Source organism: Anser brachyrhynchus (genome assembly GCF_964034855.1).
Source record: "Anser brachyrhynchus genome assembly, chromosome: 3".
NCBI lineage: Eukaryota > Metazoa > Chordata > Aves > Anseriformes > Anatidae > Anser > Anser brachyrhynchus.
Genome location: NC_137696.1, coordinates 98,619,537 through 98,637,708, shown reverse-complemented (window position 1 = coordinate 98,637,708; position 18,172 = coordinate 98,619,537). Strand labels below are relative to the sequence as shown.

Genomic DNA, 18,172 nt, shown 5'->3' with positions numbered 1-18,172 from the left:
AGAGAACAAAACAGTGCTAAATAATAGCATTCCGTATCAGAAGTGCTATTTATACAGTATTTGTATAACTTGTTGAAATCTCTGATTCTGAAATTAACCAGGGCCTGCAGAAAAAAAGCTGGCAATAACATATTATTCCCATAGCTCTCTTGAAAAATAAATCTGTAACACTTTAAAATAATTGTGAGATAGATAGGGTGTAAATTAATGACATACTGAAGATTTTTGCTAGTCATTCTAGTAACCTATTTAGTGGAAGCTCAAAGATAAACCCATTCAGTGGTGCCCCCATGCATATACACTCCACTCCCTCCACCTATCTATGTACCTAGCAACATTGTCAATAGAAGGTATCAGGATGACAAAGCCAAGGCAAAAATGCAACTGTTCAGACCAGTCTACTCAAGCAGGCAGGTGGATGAGCTGCCTGTGACAGATGATGAACAAACTACAGAAATTCAACTAATTATGCATATGGTATAATGGAATATGCCCGTAGTGAATAACCAAATGAGGCATGTACTTCACTTGCAATGAATTATCCTGCAAATGTAGTACAGTCCCTTCTTCATTATTTATTTGTGATTTTGGTTGATAAGCACTCCATTTAAAGGTAATCCTTTGTCATTTAACTTAGTCCTATTGATTTGTATGTAAGATTACATAGGTAAGATTAGTGTGTTATATTTGTAGAACATTTAGTTAATGTTCATCCCACAATGTGGAAAACTGACATTTCAGAACATGGATTTTGATCTAACCTGTAGTAGCTGGCAAAGTACACTGATCCATTGTCCCTGTGATAAGAAAACAAAAGAGATGGTGGTAAAGTGACATGCAATTCAAACTTAAACTTTCAGTTACCTAAATTCCAAAATAGAAGGAATTTCTGGATGGCAGGGAAAAGATTGATCATAAGGCTTTTATTTTAGTAGTGTTGTTTGTTTTTGTTTGTTTTTTTTTTTTACATTTTCTCTAAACAGAAAATGCTACCTAGTTAAGTGTAGTCAATGACACTGACAAATCTTTCGTCAGACAATAAATTTCACTAGTGCATGTTGTCCATTATAAATGTATTGTACAAACTTCTCTGTCTGCTGGAACTTGTGCTATATTTACTTATTAGTTTTCTATGTCATCTCTCTGAAAGCAGGGTAACATTGCAATTCTCATGGAACTACAGAAAATTTAGTCAGAGGAAAGGGTCAAGCTTAATGATAAAGCTGAAAGACTGATTTCTTTGTTCAAGAAAATAAAGATTTATACAAGGTGAAGAAAAATGGCCAAAGATTCATGCCAAAGTTCTCTGTGGAGAAACAGACTAACAAAGAGAGAGAGCTGAGAAAAGACTGTGCATGGGCTCCTGTTAATAAAGAAAACCTTAGGTGTTAGGAAGTAACATGGTGTTGATGTTTCCTGCCAGGCTCAGCTTCTGTATATTGCCATTCATTGTGTGTACAGTAGTGAGGGTAAAAGCATTCTGCTGGCAGTGTAGCTGTGTCTCAGTATGGGGTTTAGGAAGAAATGAAACATCCTCTTTGACTTTCATACAGAAATTCAATCAGTCTTCATCCTAGGGGATATCTAGCTTGTTACCCATGTTCTCTTTTCTTGCCTGTAATAGAAAACAGAGTTATTCCCTTTGCTTTATGGTTCGCATGCACAGAGTGCCAACAATTTCCTTGGTATGGCAATATGTTAGATGGAAGGATAAAACCATCAAGAACTCTATGTGTTTCTCTTGAAACCTGCCACTTCCACTTTGTTTTACAAAACATAAACTTTCCATACAAACTCAAAGATTTATGGGTTCTAGTGACAAAATTTTACCATTAGATTAACAATGAACCTAATTAACATCAGTTAAATTTGATACAGTTATTTAGAGGTTGCCTTCTAATATGCACCTCAGCAATGCTGTCAAATAACTTCAATTATTCCTGAATTCCCCAAAAGTACTCAACAAAAGATACTAACAAAAGATACTAGTAATCTTGAAAAAAAATATATATAATAATATTGCTTTCATCTCAGGAAAACAAAAGGATGCTGTTGTAAGCCAGAAAAGATCTCATAATTGATGTTATAAATTAAATGTGATGGATAACGAAAACTTGGAAAGAATAATAATCGTTAAAACATCTGAATTCTGCTGTTGAAATTAAACTAATTACGATATCATATGGTCTGAAAGTTAGACAATACAGTATATTCCCCAGGGACATTTAATAATATATTCTTGCCAGTATCAGGAAGAGATGAGAGACAGAAATGTAGTAGACAAAGAAGAAAATCTTAAATACAGTAGGCTAAATAATGAAAGGTCTTCTATTGACCAGCCTATGCATCTAGAACTAGAAAAAGCAGAGTATTCACACCACCAATTTGGACACCTAACTTAACTAAGTTAAGGTCTCCCTTGCTTCCATTTATACTTGAAGGAGTGAGACCCTCCTTCAAAAATCAACTCAGAGTAATAATATATTTTTTTTTTGGATGTCCCAGATCTGGTCAAAAAATGCTATAGCCAAATGATGCAATGTGCAAATGGGTATAATATACATCTTCTCCCTTTCAGTTGAGATGCCTTCAGAGCAATGTATAAATAAGATGTCTGTTTGAGATGCTTAAGTATAAATACTGCTCAGATTAACCACCTGGTAACATCCCATTTCAGAGGAAATGTGTAATTCAGGTTCTTCTTCCTTAATCTGTCTTGATCAGTGCCTCAGTTATCCTCAGTTATCAGGGGGGCTCTGTCTTTCGCTGTGCCCCTCAGCACAGAGCAGGAGACCACAGACTATCCATCTGTGAATATAACTGGAAATAACAGTGCTGTTTTCCTCTCATAGACGTCTGGAGATTCTCTCATAGAGACGCTACATTGTCAGCCATGTCCACCACTGAAAAGAGCGAGGATATACTGTTCATACATGATTATGTCAGATGATCTCTTTGCCCTGTGCTAGTGAGGTGATTTCACATGGTTCCCCTTCCATAAAATTGTCCTGGAGTTGTAGGACATCTACAATATCTGCTTGCAGATGCTTCCAGCAAATCACTGAAGAAATTCCATTCAATATAATGCATTAAGAGAAGGGTGGAAGACTGAGACTACATTTCTGTACTCTTAGGAGAATGAAACAGCAAGAACCTTTTGCTCTAGATTGTGGGAAACCATCTACCTTTGAAACAAAATCTTCTACCCTAGGTCCCTGTGGGCAGTAAAAATCTATCATCAGGAAGTTTCTTCCCAGAGTAAAAGAACTGCAATGCAGAGAGGAGTAGAGGTCTTCCCTAAGGACAAAGCAGGCAAATCCTGACTAGCCACAAGATGTCAATGCACTTGTTCAAGTGTATATGAATCACTCAATTTCTGTGAAGGCGAAGAAAATAATTTCTGATATTGCATTTCTCACTATGGAAAAAAAAAAAAAAAGAGCACTGAAAGTTTTACCCTGCTGGAATGATTTATTGTACAAAGTAAAAACTTATTTTGTTTCTATCTGTGAAACACAACCCATTGCTAGGAAATGTCTTCTGTACCATATTCATTTGGAAAATTAAAGCCTCATTAGGATTAGCTAATTCAAAAGGTAAAGAGTAATTATACCAATTTTGTGAACTTCCTTTGATAGCAATAATAGTAAACGGCAGGTAAAAGAAATGAAGAAATGAAAAATCCAATAGAAAGTACAATATGACAGAGTGAGATCTACAAAGGGAGAAGAACGGTACAACTACAGTGAAGCAATTAATGTGAAAGACAAGGAGTCAGACTAAATGTGATATTTTAAATCACGCTTTAAATCTAAATAGTGGTAGTTGTTACAAATGGTGAAGGGCTGTAAACTTACCAGCAGGTCATGCATACCGCCTTCTACTGTTGTCAAATGAGTCTGTATATATGTGTCAGAATATGTATGCATACCAAAAATACAACTTGCTACATGTATTAGATTTGTAAGCTTGGAAGTCAATAAAGAGAAAAGAACTTTAGGTTTAAATTGGAAATTGGAAATATAACATGCTACATACTTGAAAGCAAATCAAAAGATTCTTGTGTCTAATATGACTGATTTTTTTTATGCTAATCGTCATACGGCCTGAAACATTTGATTTTTGAGACCAATTTTCTTGCTCTGCCAGATCACTGAAAGTCTAGTTGGATGTTGGATTTTAGTTGGAAAATCTAGGATTTCCTGTCTGTGTTGGTGTCATTACTGCCTAGTCTCAACAACTCAAAACAGTGGAACAAAAACCTCCATGCAATTTTGGGTGCTAGAGCAGCAGCTTAAAAAAAAAATTGTGTATACTCGTTAGGAGAGTCAAACTGAAAACAGCAGTCAGGGGCTTGCTGATTGAGCCATGCTCAGATCTGTTAGGCCAGCAGACCATCTGACTGCAGTGAAATAAGAAATATAAAGGCAAGTTTTTGCAAAACCCAAAGTCCAGAGAATAGATTTGTAACCTACAGGCTAACAGCAAAACTGAAAGCAAAAAGTAGAAGACCGTACAATCACTGTGATCATAGAGAGTGTTACACACTTTATTTTCTGATGTGTGTTAAGGTCAGATCTTCAATTATTTGGAAAACATAATCACTTCTTTAATTTGGATTATCTCATGGTTTGAAGACCTAATTGCAATGAAAGGTATTTCTTTGGGTCTGAACATAGCCAAAGTGATGTCATATAATGGATGCATTAGACTCTATTTTGCTTAAATGGGAAGACATACACTGTATTCTCTCTCTTTCTTTTTAACCAAACCTTCATATGAAAATAAAAAAAAAAAAGCTGAAAATTGAATCGAATCCTTGATTGGATAAAACACTGCAAATAAATTCTTTCAGACAACATAAAATAAATGCTTGAGAAATATTGTAATAAACAAGGCAATTGCAGAGACAGATTTTCTCAGGAAAGAAGTTAAAATAGATAGAAATCTGTTTTATTTGGATATTTCAATGACAAAGACACTTAAAAATAATTGACCTGATGTTAATAACATTGTCCTTTAGAAACAAACAAAACAAAACAACAAAAGAAACAAGCAAACAAACAAACCAATATTTAGCAGAAGTATCAACCAAGTTATAAGAATCCTTCCTTGTCTTGAAATGAGAAACCTCACAGAGCTGTGAACAAGAAGCTACCCAACCCATACAAAACAAATAACATTTGGTTTTATTTAATACAGCACTGAATCAAAATACTGCTTATGATTGCTATGGTGTGGGATCTAACTGCCAATGTAAATAGTTACACTAATATGTTGCTGAGTTAGATGTACAAACATAAAATAAAATAAATAAATGAATAAATAAATAAGACCTAGTTCTGAAGATCTTAAATCTACATTTTCAAAAGGAGGCAATAAGCTGACACAGACTGTGCATAGAAATGGAGAGATTCAATGAGGCAAAGAAGAGATTGCTTAATGAGCTAATGTGTGCAAAACAGAACCCGCTCAGTAGGAATGAAGAGTAACTTTTTGATACTAAACCATGAATCACAACGTGTATGACATTTGTCCAAAATAAATACACACAAGAGCACATAGCAAACTGTCAACAGATTACAAGGATACATAGACAGAAGTAATGGGTTACTAAGCAAAGTGGCTGACTGCTTTGGTGGGATACACCTGATAGTAACCAGAGGGATATAAGCATTTTCCATAAATGGACAATATATCTCTCAGTTGTCATGCCAACAAAGTATCATTTATCTGGAACAGACTTGACAAAAGTGAAGCGTTTTTTCAATTTAAAACCATTACCCCTTGCCCTGTCAAGGACATATACTGTGGACTGTTGAGTAGGTGCTTGTTAAATTTTCACAGGGGGGAAGTAATCTGTTTGAGCTATTCAGGAAGAGGTTTGTGCATTTTGATTCATCAGAGATGAGCATTTTGCAGAACTCTTTCATCTTCTTCACCCTTCCAACAATTAGCTAAAGGTTCCCCTTAAAGACGTCTGTTTCCTATTACTGTGTATGATGAACTGTTTAGGAACCTGAGTTTGTAGGGTAAAAAGTTGTATGACAATATTGTCTGTGGGCTGACCCTCAGTCTGGGGCTCCAGACCCCCCATCCTCTATACAGGATTCAGAAATAGAACTACCTGTACAAGTGTCTCAGGATTTTCTGATGAAGAGCTGAGTTTAGAACAGAACAGAACATGAATAGAATGGAATGGAATAGGAATAGGAACAGGAGTAGGAGTAGGAATAGTCCAAAGATCATCTAGTCCAACTGCCTGACCTCTTCAGGGCTAACCAAATGTTAAAGCATATTCATGAGAGCATTGTCCAAATACCTCTTGAACACTGACAGGCATGGGGCATCAACCACATTTCCGGGAAGCCTGTTCCAGTGTTAGACTACCCTCACAGTAAAGACATTTTTCATAATGTCCAGTCTGAACCTCCCCTGGTGCAGTTTTGTGCTGTTTTCATACATCCTGTCATTGGTTACCAGGGAGCAGAGACCAGCACCTCCCTCTCTACTTCCCCTCCTCAGGAAGCTGAAGAGAGCAGTAAGGTTGCCTCTCAGCCTCCTTTTCTCCAGACTACACAACCCAAGTGTCTTCAGCTTCTCCTCATAGAACATGTCTTCCAGTTTTGTTGCCCTCCTTTGGGTGCTTTCCCGTCGCTTAACATCCTTTTTATATTGTGGAACCCAGAACTGCACACAATATTTAAGGGGAGGTCACACCAATGCTAAATATAGCAGGAGGATCACCTTTTTTGACAGGCTGGCTATGCTGCATTTAGTGCATCCCAAAATGTCATTTGCCCTCTTGGCCTCCAGGGCACACTGCCGACTCATCCTGAGCCTGCTGTCAATGAACACCCCCAGATCCCTTTCTGCTGAGCTGCTCTCCTGCCCCTCATTCTGTACAAGTACAATATGTACTTGTGTCCAGCATTACTCAGTGCCAGTTGTGGCACCCAGCAATTTCCTTTATTGAACTTCATACTGTTGCTGATCATCCACTGCTTCAATCCCACTGCAAGGCCTCTTATTCCTCTAGGGAGTCAACAACACCTTTCAATTTAGTGTTGTCAGCAAACTTGCTGAGGATGCATTCCACTCCTGCATCTAGATCATTGATAAAAGCATTGAACAGAATCAGCACTAGAACTGAGCCCTGGGAAACACTGCTAGTGACTGTTCACCAGCCAGATGAAACCAGAAAGCATGGAAGTCATAAGAATCGCAGTTTGATGCCAGGATAAACAATTTCTAGGCTTCTTACCATGATTATGGCAGTCACAGGAGTTACCCTATACTGCCTGCTTGAGTGACTTGATGATGCTTAGGGAGGCAAGAATATGAAATTTTGAATCCCATGGATAAAAGCTTAAATTCTGCTTAGAGACTCGTCTTTTCTGAAAAACTTAACTTCTTCTAGCTATTTCTTCATTATTCACTTTTGTACAACTTCTTTTGCTGTGATTTAATTCACAAGTGTTAATACATCAAGTAAATTTTCTTTTAAGAATGTTTTCTTATTGGCAGCTGCCCTACAAATAGGTCTCCTCTGATGTCCAATCATGTATGCACAGTGTTCTCTTCTATCATAAATTACATGAGATCTATAATTTCAGCTTTGATGTATGACTGTAAAAGTGCTAAGATTTAAAAGCCTTGAGGTGATGTTGAGTTCATTATGGGAAGCTGGCAGTGCTTCTTCCAACAGATAAAAGAAATTTAATTACTGGCATCTACAGGAGACAGTTGCGTCTACTTTGAATGCTATGATATCTTTTATAACCTAGCTAGGTATAATTTCTGTACCACGTATTTTCCCTGAATGGATTTGTTACTTCAGTCAAGCTTTTCAGCAAGAAATCATCTTAACAGCAATATGTTTTGTTTAGTTTCTTATCACAAGAATAAACATTAATCTGATGCTTGAAAGGTTTCAGAACCCCGATGGATGAATTTTAAAGGTCTTATTTGTACGAGATTTTTTCAGCCAAATTCCTGCTGTTTTCTCCCTTTCCTGACTCTATAGAATATAAGAGATTCAACCCCTGTGTAGGATGCTGTTTATTCTACTTATAATATATACAGTATTTTCCGTCAGAATGAGTTTACAATTTTATAAATGTGTCTTAAAACTTTGGAGTGACAGGAGATTACTCCAAATGAAATAACTTTTTTCAGCAGATTTTTTCAGATTGTGTCTAAGAAGAAAATTGTAGTTAATCTACTTCTCTAAAGAAAATTTGGCTGAACTTGTAATATATACTTTAAATTACTGAATCCTCTCTCTATTTCAGGAATAAACACAGACATTGAAAGTCCAGCCAAGAAAAACTTCTAACTGCTGATATTGAGAAAATAACTGTAAAATAATTTTCTTCCAAGCCAGAGTGTAGGAAAAAAAATGATCCTAAGCACTTGATTGGAGTGATGTGTGTATATTTGCTTTCAGTACCATCTTTAGGGTTCCCAAAGCATTCCTTGGTCTTGTTTCAGCACAGACTCTACATGCTTTGAATAGGAAGAGATTTAAGTAATTCTTAAATACACTGCTTTTCTGAAGGGGGTCTTTTGTAAGTGTAATGTGAATATTGATCAGAATGAAGTTATCTTTAATTCCTAGATTAAATTGCTATCTTCATCTCTAATAACATAAGTAGAATTTTTAAAAATTAGTTACTCGGCAATGATCATGGCATGCATACTGACAGTCTTCACAGACTGTTAGTAGTTGTACGTCTGATCTGACAAGCCAATGCAGGCAAAATGTCAGTTGAAATTAATGAGAGTTTTGCTTGCGTGAGAATGCAAAATGAGGCTCTTTATGATTATGTGACATTCTTAATATCCACTAGCTTAAAGTATTTTAAAAAATAAATAAATAAATAAATAAAATGCAGTAACATCTAATGGAGGGCTAGAATAGTCCTTGGAGTAACTTAAATGGCTGACTTGAATTTTGTTCCATGTACATTTCAAACAATAAAAATAACAAAAAGACAAGATTTTAGTCTGCAAGACATCTAAGTCCTATTAGCAGCCAGTGTTCATGGTCACTTGATAGAGTAGATATGACTCTGATGGTACCATGACACCATAACAGGAATATTGTGTTTATACAATTCATATTTTGATAGAAAGTATCTTCAACTGTTCTGAGCTGTTATACACCCAGGCCTAACTGTACACTCACTCTGTATATTTGGATAACTATACTAAAACATATTCCAGGAAAGGTTATGCATCCTGCTATTTTAAAGCCCAGTGGAAACCATACGAAAAGTTTCAAGAAAGTCTGAAGACTCATATATTAAATTAATAATAATATAACATGCATTCTTTAGTGTTTTCATACAATTAACATAGACAGCCAGTAACAATAAAGTCACTACATATGTATATATACACAAAGCACAAGCAAGAATTTAAGACTGATGTCAGAGATCACTTAGTGTCATGAGAGCCTCTGAAACTTTTCTGAGTCCATGTTTATTGTTATTATCCTGGATACTTTTGCATCATTAGTAAAGTTCTCCAACCCCTTTTCTAAGGATACAGAACCTCATGGGATTCCACTGCTGTCCTTCCTTCACTGAAAATGTTGACTGTCTCTTCCTATCATACGTGGCAGCACCAGATTGCTAGTTTGAAGGAAGTGAGCTTTGTGACTGAGCTAGGAATTTCTGAGAGACTTGTTTTGGCCTAGGTCTTGAAAAAGAGGAATGGCTCAGATGTGATGTCATTGCCTGAAAGACAGTAACATTTGATCCATGCCAGAGCATCTGGACATGGAATTTCCTGAAGCCCCCTAGAAAAGCTGTAATAATTAATGACAGTAAAAGTAACGATGAAACTGGAGTGTAATAATAAATGTAGAGGATGATGCTAGACAGAAGCATAAATCACTGAAGAGATCACACAAGAGGAGCAGTTATCATGAAAGAACCAATCACCTTTGAATTTAATGAAAGTCCTTCTCTCAGAAAGGGAAAATCAGTTACATACATTATTCAAATGAATGCTGTATGTCCTATTGTATTTCTAGTAAGTTCTAAGCACTTTACACTTCTGTCCTTTTTTTTTTCCTCCTGTTGCTTCTTTATCTGTAATTATATCCAGATATTTTTTCCTAGTTTATCTGCCTTTTTTTTTTTCTTTCTCACTCAGTTTCATTCACAGTCTTATCCTTAAATCCCTGATCTTTTTCTCTACTCCCTTAAATAATCCATCAAATGTTGGTGCTACATGTGACTGCATTTTTAAATGACGTTGAAGCCTTTTATTTGATTTCAGCTGAAGTAGATGTAGTCACCTTCACATTATTACTTGAATCACTTGCTTCCTCACTAATACTAAAATACAGATCTATTCTTCTCTTGATGCATATTTTCCCCGAGATTATCAGTTAGTTTTTAAACTATTAGGAAAATGAATTTCTAAATTTGTGGACTGCTATGCACAGAACATTTTATATTTAAACTTACATATTTAAACTTACACTGGATTTTTCAAAAACACAATTTAGTTCCCACAGATCCTTATTAAGTTGATCAAATTTTGCTGGATTTATCTCCTGTATCAGTGTATTGAAGAGAAAGAAAGCTAGATTGCATGTGTTTATATGTGTGTGCGTGTACGTGTGTCCCCAATGGCTTCTGACAGTTCCTTTCAGGAGTGAATGGAAAAGAAAACGAAATTAAAATGAAATTATATAGGACAAGGTGAGAGATGCTTTGCTCAAACTGCTATCCAAGATACAACAGAAACAAGTTAACTTGCATGACAAAGCTTGGGATAAACCTCTGAAACACAAAATGGCTGATAGATTTAGGATGTATTCATTTTAATAAAAAAAAAAAAAAAAAGGAGAGGGAGAAAAGAAGGAAATTTATGAATTACTGCAAATAGGTCATTTTATTGATGTTCTTTGTTCCAAAGGCTCTAGAATATGCACCATGCATGCTACCATCTGCTGAAATCTCAGATCTAGTTAAAGCATAAGAATAGACCAATGCATTTTTTTATGTCTCAGTTATATGGAGACCTCAGTTTCATCCATCAGTTTCATAATAGACAGTAATAACAAAGAAAGTGCCCTGCCAGTCTGTAAGCTATGAGGTAACCACCAAAGAGGCTGGGACTACACAAATCTGACAATCAGACTAAGCAGAATTTAGCACAAGGACTAGTCCCAAAATCTGTAAGGTGATACCACACTTGTAAACAAACTTACAAACTTTCCATGGAGTGTACTTAGTGTATTTTTATTACATATTCCTAGATGAGGAACAGAATGATAACCACCAGTGATTACAAATCCAGCATCTACTTTGACAGAAGAATGGATCTTTCAGTTCTCTGCAAACAGTATTTTTATGTGCTTTTATGTGTTATCCCAACATTTAGGCACCCAAAACTATGACAAAGACAGGTTTGGTTTTGTGCAAACTGTCAAGAAGATGAATGTTCAGAAGACCTGAATCAGTAAAAACAGTTGTTAACTGTTATTAAACTGGTATTAAGAGGTGCTCGAGATTGCTGCAGGACTATGAATTCTGCTGGACCTGAGAATTGCAAACAAATTATTCACATAAGGCCTTGCTGACAAATGTGGGAAATCACTGTGCCGTGCTTACAAATACTTTACATATCTTGATTTATCAAACTCTATTATCTTTCCCAGTAGCTTAAGGCTAACACAACATAAGTGTTTGGACAATGCTCTCAGACACGTGGTCTGATTTTTTGGGTGATCCTTTGGGGACCCGGGAGTTGGACTTGATCGTTGTAGGTCCTTTCCAACTCGGGATACTCTATGATTCTATGAAGGTAGTCTAAATAAAGACTATTATCTACCTGTAAATCAACCTACCCTCATTCTTATTTTTAGTCTTTATCTTGAATAACAAAGCTTCAATTCTTAACAGATGAAAATCAAAATAAGTCTATTATAGTCTTCCGGATGCTCTTATATCCAAAGAGGGCTATAGAAGAGAAATCAACAGATAATGAAACAGTAGCAAAGAGGACTGACACAGACGTTTCAATGTCTTAAATAGAGAGGAAGAAGAGATACTAACAAGGGAATAAGATAATCTAAGATAGAGATGACAAAGATTTTTATACACAGGAGATTCTGAGGCTCAATAGTAAAGCTCACTAAGTACACAGAGGCTGAAGGTTCATCAGGAATCAGTGAAAATTTCTAGGAAGGAAGCAGCATGGTACAAGAACTTCAACTGTCCCAGATAGAGACAGAGCTAGATGGTTTAAATTAATTGTCAACATTTATCAAGGACTAAGGGGAAATACACATATATAGGAAAGTTTATAACCTATGAATAAAAATGTTTTCTTTTGACGATGACTGTTTTATCAGTGTAATCAGACACGGATGATGCCCCAAATAAAAGAGATGCAGATGCCAAGTTATGCATACCATGTTAACTTGTTCAGAATGCAGAGAAGCTGTGACCCAAACTGTGTATCCTGAAATATCTTGAACTGTATCATTGTGCTTCTGAGAAAGGAGTTCCTTCACCTTGGGCTGTCATGTTTTAAATGAATCTGAGAGTGACACAAAGGAGTAAGAAAAACCTTATAGCTCATGTTCACCTTATAACAATGGTATCTCTTCCTGCTCCTTTCTGGACCAGAACACTCCTTTTGATTTTTTTTAGATTTAATTCTTGAATGTATATTGGGAGCATTGAAACATTTGTCTTTGTTCTAAACATGAGGAGAAGAGAACAGCTATGGTTCTGATCATTTTTTTGGTTTTGCAGCAGGAGATTAGAAATTAAATGGGTGAGTTAAACAAAAATGCGGAATGCAAGAACAACCTTTATTCAGAGATGGTCAGAAAAACATTTAAAAGCGATGCCTTAGAGTAAAAACTCTGAAACTTCATCTGTCGCTTATAAAACTGGTCCACCTCTCTGAAAATCCTTTGAGTTCAGGGATTTTTTTATTATTTTTTTTTACTGAATCAGTTTGCATATAGCTAGTTATAAAACTAGAAACCATATTATCAACCGTGAAACTAGATAATTAGTTTCTTTATGGACCTGCAATTTTTGCTAGATAAAATAAAAACTGTCACCAAATTCAGATGCCATTATGAATATGACAGGTCATTTATGGAAAAAAGTTTGTGTAGAATAACATCTGATAATTTGTTGGAAACATTAGCATATAAATGGCTGTGGGATGTGTGAAATACTATCAGAAGAATTCTAATCTAAATTGCTGCAATGTCCAAATAGGATTTAGTGTTTTGTTATTATAATGCTCATAGCAGTTCAAACCTAAACAATTTATAGACCTAGCATTCAGTAGTGAATAGAAGCATGCATTCTTTCTCCCTGTTAAAATACTGAGAGCTGTTGAGTTGAGAGCATAGATTACTGTTATTATACAAAGATATGTGATTAAGTGTTTGAAAGTGACTAATATTACTGAAGGTTTTTTTTTGCTTCAAGCCATTCGTATAGCAGAGGATAGGTGGTGTGTTATTTTTTTTTCCTAGTCATACTATTTGGCTAAAATTAACAGGAATGCTTTTAAAATTCCTGCACCCAGAAGATTAGGTAAATATTTTCTGAAAAGGAAATATAATTCTGGTCCACTAAGGATTACATTAGAAAGTAGAAAAAATAAAAATAAAATAAAAAATATTTATCTGCAGAGCCACTGCACGTGAAGAAAACAAAAAGAAAACAAACAAGGCCAACAAGCTATATCATTTCTTGTGTAAATAGAATGATTTAAAACAGTCTACATTGATCTAGAGATTAAGATGATTCGCTAGAAAGGGAACCAGAAACTTCGTAAACCAGAAATCCAAGATGATCCCCATGTCAAGAAAATAATCAGATGGCAGCAAACACAGAATTCTCTTTCTGGTTCTTGGTGAACACTGCTACTGAACGTACTTCACGTCTCCTTGCACAGGTTGTGCAGATCTTCTCTACTTTGAACTCACTGCTAGGAATCATTTGTCAGATCAGAGATAATACCTATTTTTTCACTCAGGTACTTGACATTCTAAGGACTTCTACAAGAGTATTTGTAGCAGAAAAAATAACACTCTAATAGCAGTACGGATCACTGGTTGCACGTGTTTATGATACCTTGGCATCTTCGCCTCCAAAACTCAACATGGAAAAGTAAGGCCCTTTGTCCTAATGCCAGTGTCTGTCATCAAATACTAAACTGGAAAAATCCCACAGTGCATAGAAGCTATAAAAATGATCAGTAAAATGCTGATCAAAATACTAAATAGGTTGTTCCTTCTCCTCCAGGACAATGGCTTCTAACTGGAATTTCTCTACATCATTTTTCTGGGTTCTGCGAACATTATATTCAGTACTGCTACACCTGCATTTCTTGTTTTGTAAATAGACACACATTCTTTCAAAGATATAGAGAATATAATTTTCTGCAGCTAAGCACATCCTAAAATAGCTGCAAGCTAAATACAAAGTAAATAAATAAATAAATATCAGATTTCTTCCTGGATATTTAAAAATTATTACCTCCTTTATATAAATATTATTACCTCCTTTTAATCATGTCTTTCAGGAATGAAAAATAGGGACTAATTCCTCAATAAATGAAGCAATTTTACATATTTGTATGTAAATGGGTCAGAAAATATATGTAACTTATATGATGGACAGGACTTAGTTCTGAACTGATTTAAGGAAATACTTTAGGTTTTTAAATATGAATGTAATTTACTGTGAACAAATGTAAAAGCAGCTCCTATTTTTTTCCCTAGATTAAAAATCATTAAAATATTCTAAACTTTTCCATATTAGTTCTCTTATTTAGGATAGGAAAAAGTTTTTTTGTAGGCAAAAGAGTGATTTTTTCTGTATTGTTTTAAAGAAGTAGATTAATTACTGAATTAGGCCTTACATAAGACGAAACACCATAATCAAACTTCTAGGCATGCATCTCAATTACAGCCTGCGTATGTGTTCTTGGAAAAACATTTACCTACAATACAGCTAGCAGATTTTTTAGATAATTAACAATGGAAAATGATTTCATTTTATTTACTTACAGAAGTGTCCGAAGACTGCCCACTCTGAAAATATTGGGCCACATTGCCTATCCTAAATGAACAGATCCAACTGTTTGACTCTGAGATTATCAATACCTCAAAATCAAAGACATACCATATGATCCTGGAAAAGCAAGAATATTCTCTAGAAGTTCTGTTGTCTCTCCTGCAGCAGCGGCAATGTCTTGAACTGTGTGTTCTTCTCTACCAAGTAACCTAGGGAAATTTTAGATGAAAAAGCTGATAAACATATCATATTTAAATGCTATTGAATGCTCTTTAAATTCCCAACTTCTAATGATGAATCTGCATTTTACAGAGGAAAAAAAAAAAAAACACTTGTACTAGTAGCTAGATACAAGGAACTGTGAAGTTGAGGCCATAAAGGGAGTTACTCCAATGACTGCTTTCTAATAAGATGAACAGAGACACTATTGTATGTCTGCTATGAAAGCAAACACACAAATATAAAATGGACCTCTTTATTCCTCTCTGACTAGGTCAATTAATTGCATTGGTTGATTGTCAAAATGAGTGCTAGGTGACTTCTCTTTCAAATTTTCTGATGCAAGGATAACACAAAGAAATTTGACTTGATTACCTGCTGGATTAGTTGGTGGTTTGGTCATTTGAATTGATTTATTGATTGAATTTTAATTGTGACTTTGGTTGCCATGGTTATGATCATTCTTCTGTGCCACTTTTAATTATCTCTCTGAAACTAGTACATTAGTTTGATAATGCGTTTGTTTAGTTTTATTAAAAGGATGAGCAGACAAATATAAAAACCATAAAAAATACACAAGTTTGTATATCCTTCATCAAATTGCCACATGGGTCATGTATTCAAGGGCAAGGATGATATTAAAGTACTTGCAAAATACTTGGCTCACCTTCAAAATTAGTATTAAGTCATTCATATTTGACTAAGTCAATGGAAGTGAGAGGAGAATATCTGAAAAGATCTAAAGATTAGATCATGTAGATGAAATATTAGGTACTTAGATATTCCACCGTTTTCTTTGGACCATTTTAGGGAGCCTCTTTTTGGATCAAAATTGTTCATTTAATAAAATTTCCATTTCAATCTGAATATTTTTCTTTTTTCTGATCAAGTAGAAACTAAAACAGAAACACCTTTGGGTAGAAACTCTGAAATCTTGCTAAAATCTTGAGTTTGCAAACACTGAAATATTTTTTTTACCAACGCGATACTTGAACAACATTTTGAGAACTTGAGTTTCTCTCAGAAAGTAATTCTCTGTGTTTACTGATCTAACTCATGAAAAAAAAAGAAAAATCAAGCTAGAATTTCAAGCCCTCCCAAAACACTACTTTAACCCATTATTTTTCTACTTCAGCCTCATCGTTAGCAACACGTATGTTATATCCCTATTGCTTATCCATGTAGCATAGCTGTGATCCTCGGGCTAGGGTCTAAGTTCACTCCAATTATTAGCAGCAACTGCATAAGCTTTCTAACTAGGAAATGCCTGTCTGCTCAAATTTCACAACTGTGATCAATCTCCTGGTTTTAGTTGCCAATGATGAATCAAGGTGAGCTGCTTCCATCCTGTGTAGCTTTTCTGACTCACAGGAAAACAAGATTGCACTGTGACAGCTTGCTTTGCCTACAGGTCCCATACAATGATGTTCTCAGCACAAACCAAGAAATTGAAAAGAAAAATGCCTTTTTTTTCTTTTATTTTTTTAATAGATATATATTTGTTTAAAGTTAAACAGCTTCAACAGATGAAAACAAAATTCTTCTTTCAAAACATTCTATATCCTGGTAGCTTGTGCATTTTCATGGCAATGGATGTCCTGAGTTTGAAAATTTAACCAGAGTGACAAGTCCTGAACCTAAGACTTCAGCCGATAAAATGAGACATTTGCTTGAAAGAAATAAGTGTTTTATTACTCCTATGGTCCTCACTGGCATACTGACTTCAGTGTATTCATAGCACAAATATTACAGCAGGCAGGACGAACAATCAAGCAGGCAGGACTGGGAGAAGAATACTTACCTTGTGATTCCTGTGAAGCTTAAATCTGAAACAGATGCCTAGTAACAGAACCATCAGGACCTGGGTGTTTTCCTAGTGCTTTACAAATAGGTACTACCATCTAATGAACTTTACTGATTGAAACTTCAGTACTCACAAAGTGTCCTGGATAGATGAGAGGCTCCCAATGTTTGTGTGGAGGTGGGCATCTAAAATAGCAGGTAGTTGCCAATGTAGCCCAAGGTACACCCTGAGACACAATGGTGAAATCACAGTGGGCCAACACCAGCACTTTTCTGCAAGGCACGTATGATCCTGATTAAGACACATTTCTTTTTTGCTACCTCATAGAGGCCTGGCCATCTTGGGTACTGGGCAGCTTGCCCTCTCCCTGTGCTGTCCCCACAGCAGCTGAGATGTGCAGCGAGCATGGACTTGCTGAGGACCCCCAGCACACTGACAGGAAGTAGCTCATGGTGGCCACCTCCCTTTGACATCCCAGCCCTACAAGAGGTTGTGAGGAAATGTCTGGGGATGTTTATTCCTGTCATTCACATCATCGAAATGTCTGTCAGCTGTAAATGAGGATGGGCCAGGGTCAAGTTCTAGCAGGTACCTCAAGATTTATCACTTATCAAAGTAAAACAACACTGGTATTTGGTTTTTATTCAAAGAACCCTGAAATTTTGGATTTTAGTTTTTAAATAAGAAACATTGCATCATTATAGCAGTGTTATGTTGTAGTTTTGGTTTACAACTTTTGACTGCATTTAGGGTTGAAGATGAAAGGAAAACCTTGCTTCTGAAGACATTACCAAGACTACTTAGCTATTTCTCCTTTCTTTCCATTCATTTATATTGTTGTATTGTGCAATGTTAAAACACCAATTAGCTCACAGAAAACATTCCAGGTTCTCATGATTATTAATCTCTGCTTTTCAAAGGGCTAACTGAATTACTGTTGTGTAAACCCAGAGCATTATTCATGAGACTGTAGCTGAAACTGCATTTCTTTCAATCTTCAACAAGATCAACCATATCCTTAATGAACAAGAGAAAATGGGAAATAAATCCAGCAGAGGATTTTGATACTGAATTT

General features: G+C 35.7%; 1 protein-coding gene across 2 annotated transcripts; it reads right to left on the bottom strand.

Annotated features, from left to right (window-relative positions):
* Positions 1–501: 501 nt before the first annotated feature.
* Positions 502–17,569, bottom strand: LOC308191970 (uncharacterized protein). 2 transcript variants are annotated; one of them, XM_080584944.1, is made up of 4 exons: positions 17,418–17,569; positions 17,231–17,323; positions 15,183–15,283; positions 502–1,615 (listed from the first exon to the last, which is right to left on the bottom strand). In XM_080584944.1, the coding sequence occupies exons 1-4, from the start codon at positions 17,546–17,548 to the stop codon at positions 1,593–1,595; spliced, it is 348 nt and encodes a 115-aa protein (XP_080441070.1). In that variant the 5' UTR covers positions 17,549–17,569; the 3' UTR covers positions 502–1,592. The 2 variants fall into 2 exon arrangements, with proteins under 2 accessions (XP_080441070.1, XP_080441069.1); XM_080584943.1 differs by lacking the exon at positions 502–1,615 and adding an exon at positions 2,667–2,903.
* Positions 17,570–18,172: the final 603 nt, after the last annotated feature.